General features: G+C 32.9%; 1 protein-coding gene across 3 annotated transcripts in view; it reads left to right on the forward strand.

The window, feature by feature from the left end:
* MROH9 (maestro heat like repeat family member 9) overlaps window positions 1-13,928 on the forward strand; it is a 72,706-nt gene that overhangs the window by 29,563 nt on the left and 29,215 nt on the right. For all 3 annotated transcript variants that reach the window (XM_031936869.1, XM_031936870.1, XM_031936868.1), the window contains 4 exons: window positions 193-347; window positions 2,958-3,120; window positions 5,817-5,959; window positions 12,084-12,221. In XM_031936869.1, the coding sequence (XP_031792729.1) occupies window positions 193-347; window positions 2,958-3,120; window positions 5,817-5,959; window positions 12,084-12,221 (599 nt within the window). The remainder of the gene's footprint in view (window positions 1-192; window positions 348-2,957; window positions 3,121-5,816; window positions 5,960-12,083; window positions 12,222-13,928) is intronic.

A 13,928-nucleotide genomic window follows, 5' to 3' on the forward strand; every position in this document is an offset into this window, starting at 1 on the left:
TCTAAGTTTATTATTCTTTCTATTTATGAATAAAGAGATTCTTATCTCCAGTTCCTGATTTCTATCCTTATAAGGGCGAATTCTGTGGAATTTTCCTAGAACCTCAAAGAGTTTAGTGCCATATCATTCATATTCAAAACAATAGGAAAAACATTAGAGAAGACTGTTTTTAACATACTGTTTCTCTTCTAGGCAGCTAAGATTGTGGATTATATTCATAAGAAATTAAATATTGAGTCACCACATATTCTAAAGCGTGCCTTACTACGAATAGTTGCCCTGTTGACTCGCTCTTTCCCTCAGAAAGTCGTCTTTCAACTTTTGGACTATATGTTTCCAGTAGACAAGTGAGAAAGTTTCTTTTATTAAGAAAATATTCACCCAGAGCTTGTAAATGTTGCTTTTTGAAAGGTATGTAGATTTATGGCAATGGGACAAAGTGAGTAGAATAATGGGAAAAGGATCAAAAGGGAGGTAAGGAGTAGCATAGGTTAAGAGATGCACGCAAACACAATAACAAGGATCAGGAGCAGAACTTATTGGGGAAAAAAGTAGGTTAGTAATCATTGATCTCAAAGTCAAACTTAAAGATTCAATCGAGAAATCTAAATTATATCTCAGCAATATTAATATTATTTTAGATGCATGTCTATGTATGCATAGATATACATCTGTATATATGTATATGTATATTTATATATACATAAATACATACTCTCTCTCTCTCTCTATATATATATATATATATATATAGAGAGAGAGAGAGAGAGAGAGAGAGAGAGAATATATATATATGTGTGCTTAACTTTAGCCTGCTTAGGGAAGAATGGAGGATGAAAGGTGAAAAAAAAATAAAGTAAAAAGTGCACAGCCCAGAACAAAAGAATAACCAACAAGGAAGCAAAGAAAAGATTCAGTCATAAATATAATGTCTTCTATTATTATATATGCTTTCTTGAAATGGAAATTTATTGTTTCATATTTTGAATCCTCCCTGATGTTCTGTTGGGCACATAACAAGTTTTTTTTTCTGTCTTTCTTTTTCCATTTTGTTTTTTTCTTGTTTGTATATAAAAAATAAAATAGATTTTACTGGAAAAAATAAATGCTAGTTGACCTACTTATTGGCAATAGAGTACAAACCTAGAATATTCATTGTGATGGTAATGAAAAGGGATGGCAAAATTAGAACCAGGTGAATTTAATTAGACACTTTTTTCCAGGCAAAAATGAATAAATCTCAATACTATGACTTAATAGCAAAAAAAAGTGAGGACAGGACTAGAATTTTCTATTTGGTAAAGCATGCAATATAATAGTAATCAGTATCTCTGGCTCTGCTTACATACTCTCTGTGATCTCGGTATATCATTACTTTCATTTGATCCTCAATATCTTCAGATGAAAATGAGTGTTAGCCTAAATGATGTCCAAAGTCCCTTCTAGCTCTTGAGTTTCCTTTGATTCTGATTCTAAACCAGAAGAAGTCTGAAAATTGAGCACCTGAAGAGGATAGTTTGATATTTAGGAATATTAGGTAGTATGGTGGAGAAGGTGGAGAAGCATAAATCAAAGTCACAACTATCAACCTTGGTGAAAGGGAGTACTAAGAGAGAGTAGAATTCTAATTAAGTAGGGGAGTTCCAAGTAACAGACTAGAACAAAGTCTACAAACAAGGTAAAGGAAGGCAGCCCTGAGAGTAATAGTGATCCGAGATGGCATAAGTTGACAGAATCCTAAGGATTAAACAGAAAGCACTGGTCTAAGAAACATAAGAGAAGGGAGAACCAACATACTGATAAGACATGATAAGAATCAGGAAATTTATACATGGAGGGACTGAGCCCTGGGTCAAACATTGATTGGCACAGAGAGATTAGGTAATTGGGGATAGCATTCCAGAAAGAGAACATTAGGAACCATTCCTTCTATTTATCCTGTTTAAAAAGTACCAATAGTACCAAGCTATTGGATTGTAAAGTAAAGGGGCAGACCTAAACTCATAAGTAAATCTGCCTAGAGGAGCAGAATACACAGGTGATCAATCAAAAGTCCCTGATTATGAGTTGGGCAATGTTTAGAAGCAGGAGAAGATGGATTTGCTGACTTCACTTTCCCTTGGAAACCTATTAGAACCCTTTCCAAGAATTTGACAAATCACAAAAACAATTGGAGAAAGAAGTTAATTTCTCTGTTTAGGGATTCAAAAATGAATATTTGTGTTGTATAAAAAAGAAAAACTAAGGCTTCTGATTCTTGTCCTTCCACTTGAGTGAACAAATAAATGAAAAACTTTTTTGAGTATTTACTATGTGCCAGGTACTGTGCTAAGAGCAGAGGATACAATTTTTTAAAATCAATCCCTACCCCCAAGGAACCAATATGAGGAAGACAACATATATAGAGTAGTGGCCAGGAAAAAAGATGTTTTGATCTAGAGAGTGACAGAATGAATTGATTCAAAGGGCAATCTATTTATAGACCCTTTCCAGAAGTAATAACAATATCTATTTGATCACTGTACTAAAAGAAAAGGTGAAAAGTGATAGAGATTGATGTTTGCAGTGAAGGGATACAAAATAAATAGAAGGTAAAAATGTCCTTGGTGGATGGCCTGAGAAGATGCAAAGGTGAAGGTAGGAAAAGTCATTAAGTTATTCAGGATTAATTGAGCTAGTTTGTATTCAGTCCATCTCCAACCAACTAGGTTTGGCCCTAGGATGGGAGCTTCAAAGATGAGTATATGAATCCTTCAGAGACTTGAGGACATGGATTCTGGAGGTCCAGGAGATAAAGTGTGGGGTGTCATATAGAGACTGCAAGTTCAGGAGGGAAAAAACAAGGCAGCTACTATAGGCAGGTTGTAAGATAACCTCAGTAGGTGACCTAGGTATATTTCCATGCTTGATGAACATAATGAATTTTGGGGTGGTTTTTGTGGGGGAACTATTTTTAGGTCAGTGCTACAAATGTGGCAAGCAGTCAGTTCAGAAACAGACCCCTCACCAATTGTGCTGAAGACAATCCTGATTGTGCTCAAAGGGAAACCTGGAGAAGTGGAAGGAAGCCCATCTCAGAAGCGTTTTTCCCTTGATGATACCAATATGATGCCTGTGACAGTAAGTCTCATGTCCAACACATCTCTCTCTTTTTGACAAGACAATTGCAGTTAAGTGATTTGCCCAGTATCACACAACTATTAATTGTAAAGTGAACACAGGTCCTTCTGACTCCAGGGCTAGTACTCTATCCACTGCACCTCCTAGCTGCCCCTCATGTCCACTTTTTCTAAGGCTCTCAGTTGTACTGGCAACAATGCTCAATTCATCATGAAGGCCCTTATCTATTTATCTAATTTATCTAATAATAGTATCACCAGAAGCAAAACCTTTTGGGAAAGGCATGGAGAGGCAGCTGGGGATTGTGGAATAGAAGATTGTGTATTGACCCTAACCTCTATAGGTTTAGGGGAAAAGGTGGGAATAATGAGATTCTGTTGTTAGTCCTTCCTGACCCTAAAAACCCATTACTCAGACCTTTGTATATTGCTTCTTGACTCTTGTTATTGTATGGGATACTTGCAGGTGACAACCAGTAAAAGACTGAGTTTAGAGAAAAATATCCTGATACCCCAAACCCAGTACCCCAAGGAATTAGTGCCCTGGGCTAAAGTAGTGTTTCCATATAGCAAATCTAGAACCATAGATCTCAAGATTATAAAGGCCAAATGCTCTTTGAATCTAGATCTCCTAATTCAGAGAATTTGTATGTATTATAAATACTGAAAATCATAATTAGGGCCAGCAGCACTAAAAGTGCCCAAAGTTTTAGAGGAAGGGAGCAAGGGGAATGTGCCAGACACTCATGCTTATATGGTAGGGGAGTATATATGAATGTCCTATGGATAATTATGTCTTGTAGCATAAATATTATGTAATAAGTTTTTTCACAGAAAAAAATAATACTGATAGTATATAAATTAAAATTCATTAATTAATTGAAAAAATTTTGATGAGGTACAGGAAATAGTTTAAGGAAAATATTAGTTTTGTGTGCTATTAAGTACTTTACAGATATTATTTCATTTGATCCTTATCACAATCCTAGAGGTAAGCGTCATTATTAGGAAACTGAGGTAGATTATTAAGTGACTTGTCCAAAGTTCTACAGCTAACAAGAGTCAGAGGCCAAATTAAATTTAGGTCTTCCCAACTCCAAGACTGGGACTCTTTTATCTACTGGTACTTAATGGTATATAGCATCCCTGGAGGAGACAAAGACCCCCTAAGGCTTTCCATGCCCTCCATTTGGAAAGTTGTTGAATGGATCATATAAATTATTAAATATATTCCTATTAATTATTCTTGATAACTAGATGCTAAGATCAGTACTTTGAAGTTTAATTTTCTGAGGAGTGATGATAGAGTTACGACCCTAAGAGTTAAATGCGTAGGATATGGGGTGCTAAAAAAAAAAAAAAACCTGTGGCCTGTGGAGCTCTCTCCAAATGTACATATCATGTATGTACATATACATGCACAAAGCCATAATGCAAATATCTGCACCTGTACATATGTATGATCCCCTCAAAGTGTCTCCTTGGAACTAGGAGAAACTAGATCATTTAATCAATTCACATTTTAACACACTTGACTTTACAAAGGAAGTCCCAAAGAAAGGATATGGTTTGTTCAAGATTGCCAAGGAAGCCTTATTCAGCTCTTACTGAAAATGAAATTGAGCTGAGATAAAGTTAAACGAGGACCAAACTTCATAGAATCCTTAGAGTTATACAGGTCTATAACTGGTGTTTTTTTATCTCCAACTCCAGGAAAATTGGCAGCCCTGGAACAAAACCTCTGCCCTTTGCTCCTTTGGCCTTTGAGTTGATCCCTTCTGAGTCCAATTAGTGTCCGGGTTATTGCCTCCAAGAAGGCTTCCTGGAGACAGAAGCAGGAGATTGGGGGTAGGTCCCACTCCTACACTGTCAGACCTTCGGGTCAGCAACAAGATTAGGGAAAGGAGATAGCCCTTGTTTAGTGCTGGAGACACATAGACCTCAGTCATTCTTTGTGATTGGGCAGTCATGTCAGACCTCATTTCAAGCTTTCTTGAATAATATATTGGAGTGATTTGCCATTTCCTTTTCTAGCTCATTTTACAGATGAAGAAATGGAGGCAAATAGGATTAAGTGACTTGCCAGGGTCACACAAGAAGTCTGAGGTTGGATTTGAACTCAGGTTATCCTGACTCAAAACCTGGCCCTCTGTCCAATGAACAACCTAGTTTTTAGACAGTCTAAAATCTGAACATTTATTAAGCCCCTACTGTCAGGCACAGGGAAATGATCCCTACCCTCAAGGACTTTACATTCCAGTGGAGAAGACAGTACATAAAAAGAAACTGGAAAGGGGAAGGAAGGAAAAAGTACCTGACATGATGCATGATGCAGCCGTTCAGAATCTTGCAGCCTGGTGGGAAATGAAAAGATGATTGATCTGGGAACTTTACTAAAATGGATATTCTGGGAAGAATTCTCTCCATTCCATTCCCCTGAGGTCCCCCAGGGGAAGAGCTTTAGGAAGCACCAAAGAACAGTCCAGAGAATGGCAAGATGGTGGAAAATGAAGACACCTAGATCTGAATACAGACTTTTGATTTGTGTGATCAGACAGGTCTATTAATCACTCACTGAGAAGATCTATTCTTCATTGGAAAAAAAAATAGGCTAGGAATATTTGCACTTCTGATTTCAGAGCCATTTTAAGGGAAAAACTTATTTCCTTTTTTTCTCTTTTCTTTTTTTTTCCTCAGGCAGCCCAGGCTTTGTGCACCTTACTCCCTGTTCCTGAGTACAAGAAAGCAGCAGCCCAGTTTTTCCCTGAGTTATTAATTGCCCTAATACTACAACTCCATTACAATAGTGAAATGAAGTTGAAAAAAGTTGAAGACCAATGGTAAGATGGCAATATTAAGCACAATTAATGAGCGTCTAAAGTACCATTTATCATCCAATGCTGACTATTTTGGCTTATATAAAAAAATTTTTTAGCATAGTATGGATAATACATTCCTTTTTTCATCTCCCAACAAGGAAAAAAATAACATGGACTTTTTCATGTGAGTGGAACTATTCCTCTGTGCAAAAGATTTTTAACCTGGGGTTTTTAGATTTATTGGGGCTTTTTCATTAAAAAAATTTTTGATAACTATATTTCAATATAATTGCATTTTCTTTTATTCACATTTTAAAATATGTATTTTAGAGTATTCTAAGAATTCATAGAATTTGTTAGATTATCAAGACTCAGTGACACAAAAAATATTAAGAACCCTCTGTGCTATGTGAATGCTCTCATGCTATAAGATTTATCTATGAAGGAGAGAATGACCTGCTTATTCTTTGTAGTTTTGTGTCTGGGGAGACATCTTTATCGGGCTGTATATAATCTATATGTGTGTGTGCAATTATATGTGTATGTTTGCATATATGTATATGTGTATGTAGTTATATATGTATGTGTGTATAATACCCACACACAACTATATATACACATATACATGCATAAATACACATACACATATATATATATATATTTATATGTGTATATATGTACATATATGTGTTGAAGGGATATAAGGATCCTCAAATATGAGCACCAAACACCACTGTAAAACATTTCAAATCCAATCAATCCCAGTTCAATTCTGCAAGCACATATTAAGCACACTTTGCGCAAAATACTATGCTAAATCTAAAGAAAAATATAAAGTTTAGTTAAGAAACAGTCCTCCTATTTCTGGAGGTTACAAACTAGTAAGTAATAATGACTATATACCAGATATATAAATAATACAAGATAAGGTGTTGTGCAAATTAATTGGGACAAAGTAAAATAATTCAGTTTATTGACATATTCTAAATGAGTAGCTTTCAAATTCAAATAATCCCTGTCCCTACCCTGACTTAGAAAATCACAAAATAGCATTATCTGTTTTAATGCTTTTTTTATTTATTTTATTTAAAATTTCCTATTACATTTTAAGTTGGTTACACTTAGTAGTGTTATAGTCTATCTAGTTCTTTGCTACCTCTGCTCTAAATGCATCTAGCTGCTAAGCCTTGAGTCAGAAAGAACTGATTTCAAATTCAGCCTCAGACACTAATGAATTGTGTGACCTGAGGCAAGTCATTTAACCTTTGTCTGCATAGTTTTGGCATTTGTAAAATAGGAAGGAAAAGAATACCTACCTTCCAGGGTTGTTGTGAAAATCAAATGAGATAATATAATTATTTAAAAGTACTTAGCACAATACCTGCTACATAAGGAAACACTATACAAATGCTAGCTAATGTTATTATTATTCTTACTGTATCTTGCAACATTTCATATCTTTAAAAAGCTCTAATGTGTAGGATGTCTTTTTTTTTTTTGGTTTTTGTTGTTTTTATCTATTTTATCTAATTTCCATTGAATTAATAAGATTTTTAACACAGTCTCTAATTCTTCATCATGAAACCATACCTTTATTTCATTGGATATTGACTTTACTTCTAACAAATTATTCTCCTCTCCCCATAGCAACCCAAATTGAGCCTTGATTAAAAGACATTGATTTTCAAAGAGGAATAAATCAAATGAGTTTCCAGAATACTTAAGCATTTTCAACCCTAGCTCTTGAATGAATATTTTTAATCTTTCTGGGTGTATGGCATGGTGGATATCATTTTGCTATGTTCCATGTTCATTTTAGAATTTAGTCATTACAGAAACATTCAATTTCTCAGCATAATGTCATATTTATCAAAGTTCAACATTCCCTCAGTATACGGAAAACTTCTGACACACCAGATGTGAAAAAAGCCCTCAAAACATTTAGAGGGAGAAAGGATAGATGTTTTATAGTTTGACAAAGATACACACATTCCATAAGCTCACACAGAGAAAGAGAGAGAAGGAAAGAGGGTCAGAAGGAGGGAGGGAAGCGGAGAGAGAGAGACAGATAGACAGACAGACAGAGAGACGGAGAGAAGAACAAAGAGAAAAACCAACCATACACAACTACTATGGTGATAGAACAGAGTAGAATTCAAAAGAAGACAAAGTAGCTTATTGTAGAACTTTGAAAAAATGTAAAATGGTCACAAGCCCAAAAAGAGTTCTTATAATAGTTTTAAAAACTTTTAAAAATCATATAAGAAGGTTGAGGGAAAATTGGGAAAAGAAATAAGATGAATATAAAAAAGCAAGAGAATAATGAAAAAGCCAATAAATTGGAAAAGCAATTTCAAAAACTCATCTAAAAAATGACTTACTGTAACTTAGAATTGTTATATAGCAAGGGAATGCTAATGACTTCATAAAATATCAAGAAATAAGACAAAATCGAAAGAATGAAAAATAGAAGAAAATGTGAAATATCTCATTAGAAAAGCAACTGATCTAGAAAATAGATGGAGAAAAGCTAATATAAGGAGGTCAAGGGAATAAAGTAAGGAAGGGAATCTTAGAATAGAGTATGAATTAGGGAGACAGTGGTAAATTAGATTGCTAAAGAGAGATGTGACAAAAAAGGAGAGAAGGGTAAACACTGAGGAAAATAGAAGAAAAAACAGAATTAGTCATTATAACTTTGAATATGAATTTGATAAACTTACCCAGAAAACAAAAATGAATGTCAGAGTGGTTCAAAAAGCAGAAATTGAAGATGCATTGTTTACAAGAAACACATTTAAAAATGAAAGACCCTGGAGCAGACTTTATTAAAAAAACCAGTATTAGCAACAATGTTATCAAACAAGTTAAATCTAAAAGAGATTTAATTAAAAGAAATAAGCAAAGGAACAATATTATGTTAAAAGACACCATATATAATGAACATATGCACCAAATGTTAAAGCATTCAAGATGTTATAGGCAAAGATAAATGAATAACAGGTATAAAATAAATAGCATAAGTATATTAATGGTGGGTTTCAACCATCCCTTTTTAGAATAAATTAAATCTAACAAAACAAAGTCAAGCAGATGAACAAAATTCTAGATAAGCTAGATATGATAGACATCTGGAGATAATTGAATGAGAATAGAAAGGACTATATGTTTTTTCAATAGTATATGGCATCTTAACAAAAATTTGCCACATATTAGGATATAAAAACTTTATAGCAAATACAAAAAAGCAGAAATATCAACTGCATCCTTTTCAAATCATAATGCAATAAAATTACATTTAATAAAGAATCAGGGAAGCACATATTAAAAATTAAAGATAGTACTTTTATTAAAGAGAATGATAATGAACTAAAATATCAAAATACATGGGATGCAGCAGAATCAGTAATTAGAAGAAAATTCTTATTTTTAATTGCTTACGTCAATAAATGAGAAAGAGGAATTCAGTAAATTATGCATACTTTCTTTTTAAAACTAGAAAAAGAACAAATTAAAAACCACCAATTAAATACCAAATTAGAAATCTCAAAAATTAAAGGTGAGTTAATAAAATTAAATATAAGAAAGCCATGGAGTTAATTAATTAAGTAATGAAAGCTGGTTTTATGGGGATATCAATAAAATAGATAAACCACTGTTTTTTTTTTTTTAAAGAGAAGAAAAACAAATCACTAATACTAAAAATGAAAAGAATATATCACTGATTAAAGTAAAATTGAAGCAGTATTAGAAGTTATTTTGACCAATTATATGCCAAAAAATTTAACAATTTAAGTGAAATGAAAGATACTTACTTTTAAAAACTGCCTATATTAAAATAAGAGGAAATAAAATATGACGCAGATACCCTAAACCAAGAAAAGCAAAATCAAAGAAAATTATGGATCAATTTCACTAATGAATATACAAGTAAAAATCTTAAATAAAATACTAGTTAGGAAACTATAAAAATATATCACAAAGAGGTTTAGAGGTGCCAGATCTTAAACTATATTTTAAGATAGTAATCATAAAAACTCTCTACTATTGACTAAGGAATAGATTGATAGACAAGTGGAACAGAGTAATACAATATACAGCAGAAAATGATTGTAGCGACCTTGTATTTTGGAAATATATAAGCTTTGAGGAGAAGAATTTATTATTTGGTAAAAAATAGTTGATAAAACTAGAAAAGAGTCTGATCAAAAGTAGATATAAATCAATATCTTACACCCTTTGCCAAAATCAAAATGGATACATGATCTTGATATAAAAAAGCTATCATATGTATATTAGAAGAACAAGGGATAAAATTATCTATCAGGGTTATTTATAGATAGGAAGAAAATATATATGTAAACAAGAGATAAAGATGATTATGGATTATAAAATGAATGATTTTCATTGCTTTAAAGTTTTATACAAATAAAACCAATATAGCCAAAATTAGAGGGAAAACAGAAAATCGGAGGGAGTCAGAAATTTAAACAATTTCTTGAATAAAGGCTTCGTATTTAAAATATTGAGAGATTTTTGTCAAGTTTATGAGGATAATAGTTATTTCCCAATTGATAAATGGCCAAAGGACATGAACAGACAGTTTTTGGAGGAAGAAATCAAAGCTCTCTGTAGTTATGTTAAAAAATGCTCTAAATCATTATTGATTAGAGAAATACAAATTAAAATAATTTACATACTATCTCAATCTATCAGCTAAAATGTTAGTAGGTAAAAATGACAAATGTTGGAGGGCATGTGGAAAAATTGGGACATTAATATACTGTTGGTGGAATTGTGAACTAATTCAACCATTTTGCAAAACAAATTGTAATTATGCCCAAATAATTGTAAAGCTATGTATTTCCTTTGACCCACCAATACCACTATTATGCCTGTTTCCCAAGATGATCAGAGAAAAAAAGAAAAGAACTTATACATTCTAAAATATTTGTGGCCATTCTCTTTGTGATGGCTAGAAATTATAAATTGAGAGAGGATTAGCTGAATAAATCATGGTACATGATTGTGATGGAGTACAACTGAGCTTTAAGAAATGATGAGCAGCTTGATTTTAGGAAAACATGGAAAGATGTGCATGAAATAATGAAGAGTGAAATGAGCATAACAAAGAGAACATTGCATACACTAACAGCAATAATGTTTGAAGAATAAATATGAATGATTAAGCTATTCTAAATTATATGAATATTCAAATCAATTACAAAGGACCTATAAAGATAGATATTATCTACCTCCAGAGAAATAACCAATATATGGAACTATGTATTATATAATTTCACACACACACACACACACATATATATATATAATATATATCTGTATCTATATAGATAGATATAGATATAGATATCTGTGTCAAATGTTGGCCTTCTCTAGTATAGGGTTAAAAGAAATGGGAGGAAACAGATGGGAACTTAAATGTAACAAAAAAAACTTTTAAAATATTTTTTAGGATCAAATGAGATGATATTTGTAAAGTGTTTAGCATAATACCTTGGACAAAATAGCACTATATAAATGCTGATGTATCAAGGTTTGGGGGATCTTAATTAATGATTATTTTTTTCAAGAAAGTTTCTTGGTTCTTAAGGAGAAGTCCCATGGTAATACAAATAGATTAGAAATAACTTTTATTATTATTGCCTTAAAATAATTCTGTCATTTAGATAGACAATATTACAACCCTATTACCTGGATGAAGATATTTAGACTTAGAAAAATTGTGACCCCCATCATCAAAGAGCTAGCAAGTTGTGGGATCAAGAAAAACTATTTGGCTCTTCTTGACATTACCTCTGATTCCTAGTCCATGGCTATGCTACCCTGAATTTCCTTAAGTGAGAACCTACCCTCTTTAAAAGGCAAAGAAAAGGGAACTTCACAACTTGTTTTATTCTATGTTATTATTTATCAACTCTCATAATTCTTAAAAACCTTTATGGAACAAGAAATTTTAAATTTGTTAATTCATATTATGTCCCCCATAAAAGCTGGAGACTACCTAATTATTTTTCTCTGAAATAGCTCTTGCATAGCAAAATCAGTGTCATGCTTGAGATTGATAGGCAGGGTATGTATAACTTATGGAAGTAGTCACACTATTCTTGTTTTGTTGATCTAGCTTTGCTCAGAAGGCTTTGAGACTTCTACTGAAATCTTCAGGACTGCAACAAGTAGATTGTGCCCTTCAAAAAAAGGATTGCTGGCACCAGTTTTCCAATCTCATATTTCACCATTATGGTGTCTACATCATTGCCAAGTAAGAGAAAAATTAAGTATTTTGATACTAGGCCCTTTCCTATCTTTCTTATTTCCATTAATTCAAGAAATAAACATAGTCATCCACCTCTGTGAAATCGTGGTTGGCATCTGCCTCAATATTTGCAGACCTTTTAAATGAACTTTATCTTTTTTTGGTTTACAGATTCGTAGGAGTCTTTTTTGGTCATCGTCAGGTTTAATCATCCTTATTTATGGTTGATAAAGCTAAGGATAGAGGATAGAAATAATAGTTCCTATTCCTTTGCTTTGATGATTAGGCAGGGAAAGAAACCATGAGGATGGAAATTGTATTGACATTTTTATAGAAAACTAGGTGAAACTGGTACATAGGTATTCCATGCCCATGAAAAGGGCACTAGAATTTGAGTCAAGTTCTAGTTTATACTTACTATCTCTATGAACATGGACAAATTCTTATCTTTCATGAGTAGTTGTTTCATCTGAAAAAATGGAGATGATACAATTATATCAGCTAACTCAAAGTATTATGAGTATAATGTATAACCTTAACACAATGTGCAAAAAATGGGTATAACAACTGCAGTACTAAAATCCCTTTGCATATATTTCTTCTGAAATTCCTTACTTTTTCTCAGCTTATTTTAATTATTTGGAGTAATCAAAAAAAAATCAGGGCCCAAACCCTTACCTCTGCAATACTACCTTCAATTCTCAATCCCTACAAAAGTCTCAAATTCAATAGCAAAAACATTTAATTAAGATATAAAAGCAGTGGCTAAAAAATCAAAATAATAGTATAAATATTTCCTGCCATCATATATAAATAGATACTTTCACCTCTTAATTCTTGAGGACTAAGATAGCAAAGAAATTTTCTGAAGTGGAAGGCAAAAGACAGAAGTAGGGTAGGGGGAAAGTGGAGCAGAAAACTACAAGGAAATTACCTTTCACTATATAAGGAAATTAATAATAACATTTATAAAAAGCTTACTTTTTTTTCCTGACACTGCTAAATGCTTTACCAGTATGGTCTTATTTGATGTTTAACAATAACCCTAGAAAGTAGATGTTATTATTATCTTGATTTTAGAGATGACAATACTGAGGTAAATGGGTTAAATAACTTGCCCATGTAATGTTAAATTACACATGCTAGTGTAATTGAGACTATATTTGAATTCAGGTCATCCTGATGCCAGGTCTAGCACTCTACCCACTGAACTATTCAGCAACCTCAAGACAAAAATAAGATAATAATCAGTTGTTCCCTTACTTTACTCAAGCATGCTCAATATTCAGTTTAATTAATTATGAAGAGGTTCATAACACAAAAGAAGATTGCTGTTGTAGGTTTTTTGGGGGGGCTATTGAGGTTTTTTTTCGGGGGGTTGTTTGCTTTTTTAGCCACAGAAATCCATCTACTTAGTGGTGTGGGCATTAGGATATGTCAGTAGTCCTCTGGCAATCATTTAGATTTATTTTGGATAAATGACCACAACTTCTTTTTATTAGTTCCATCTTGCCTTACAACTTTATTTATTTTCTCACAAGGCAAATGTGCCCAGAGACTTCTAGATGTAACAGAGGAAAGTTTACAGTATAGTTTCAGGAATTAGTGTGGTTCCTTGGGTTGTTCTTATTTCCTCAATGTCTCAGTTTCAGCAAATTCAGTAACAACCTGAACTTGGTAACCAGATAAATTTGATTTAAGAAAAGTGAGAGG

Source organism: Sarcophilus harrisii, chromosome 4 (assembly GCF_902635505.1).
Source record: "Sarcophilus harrisii chromosome 4, mSarHar1.11, whole genome shotgun sequence".
NCBI lineage: Eukaryota > Metazoa > Chordata > Mammalia > Dasyuromorphia > Dasyuridae > Sarcophilus > Sarcophilus harrisii.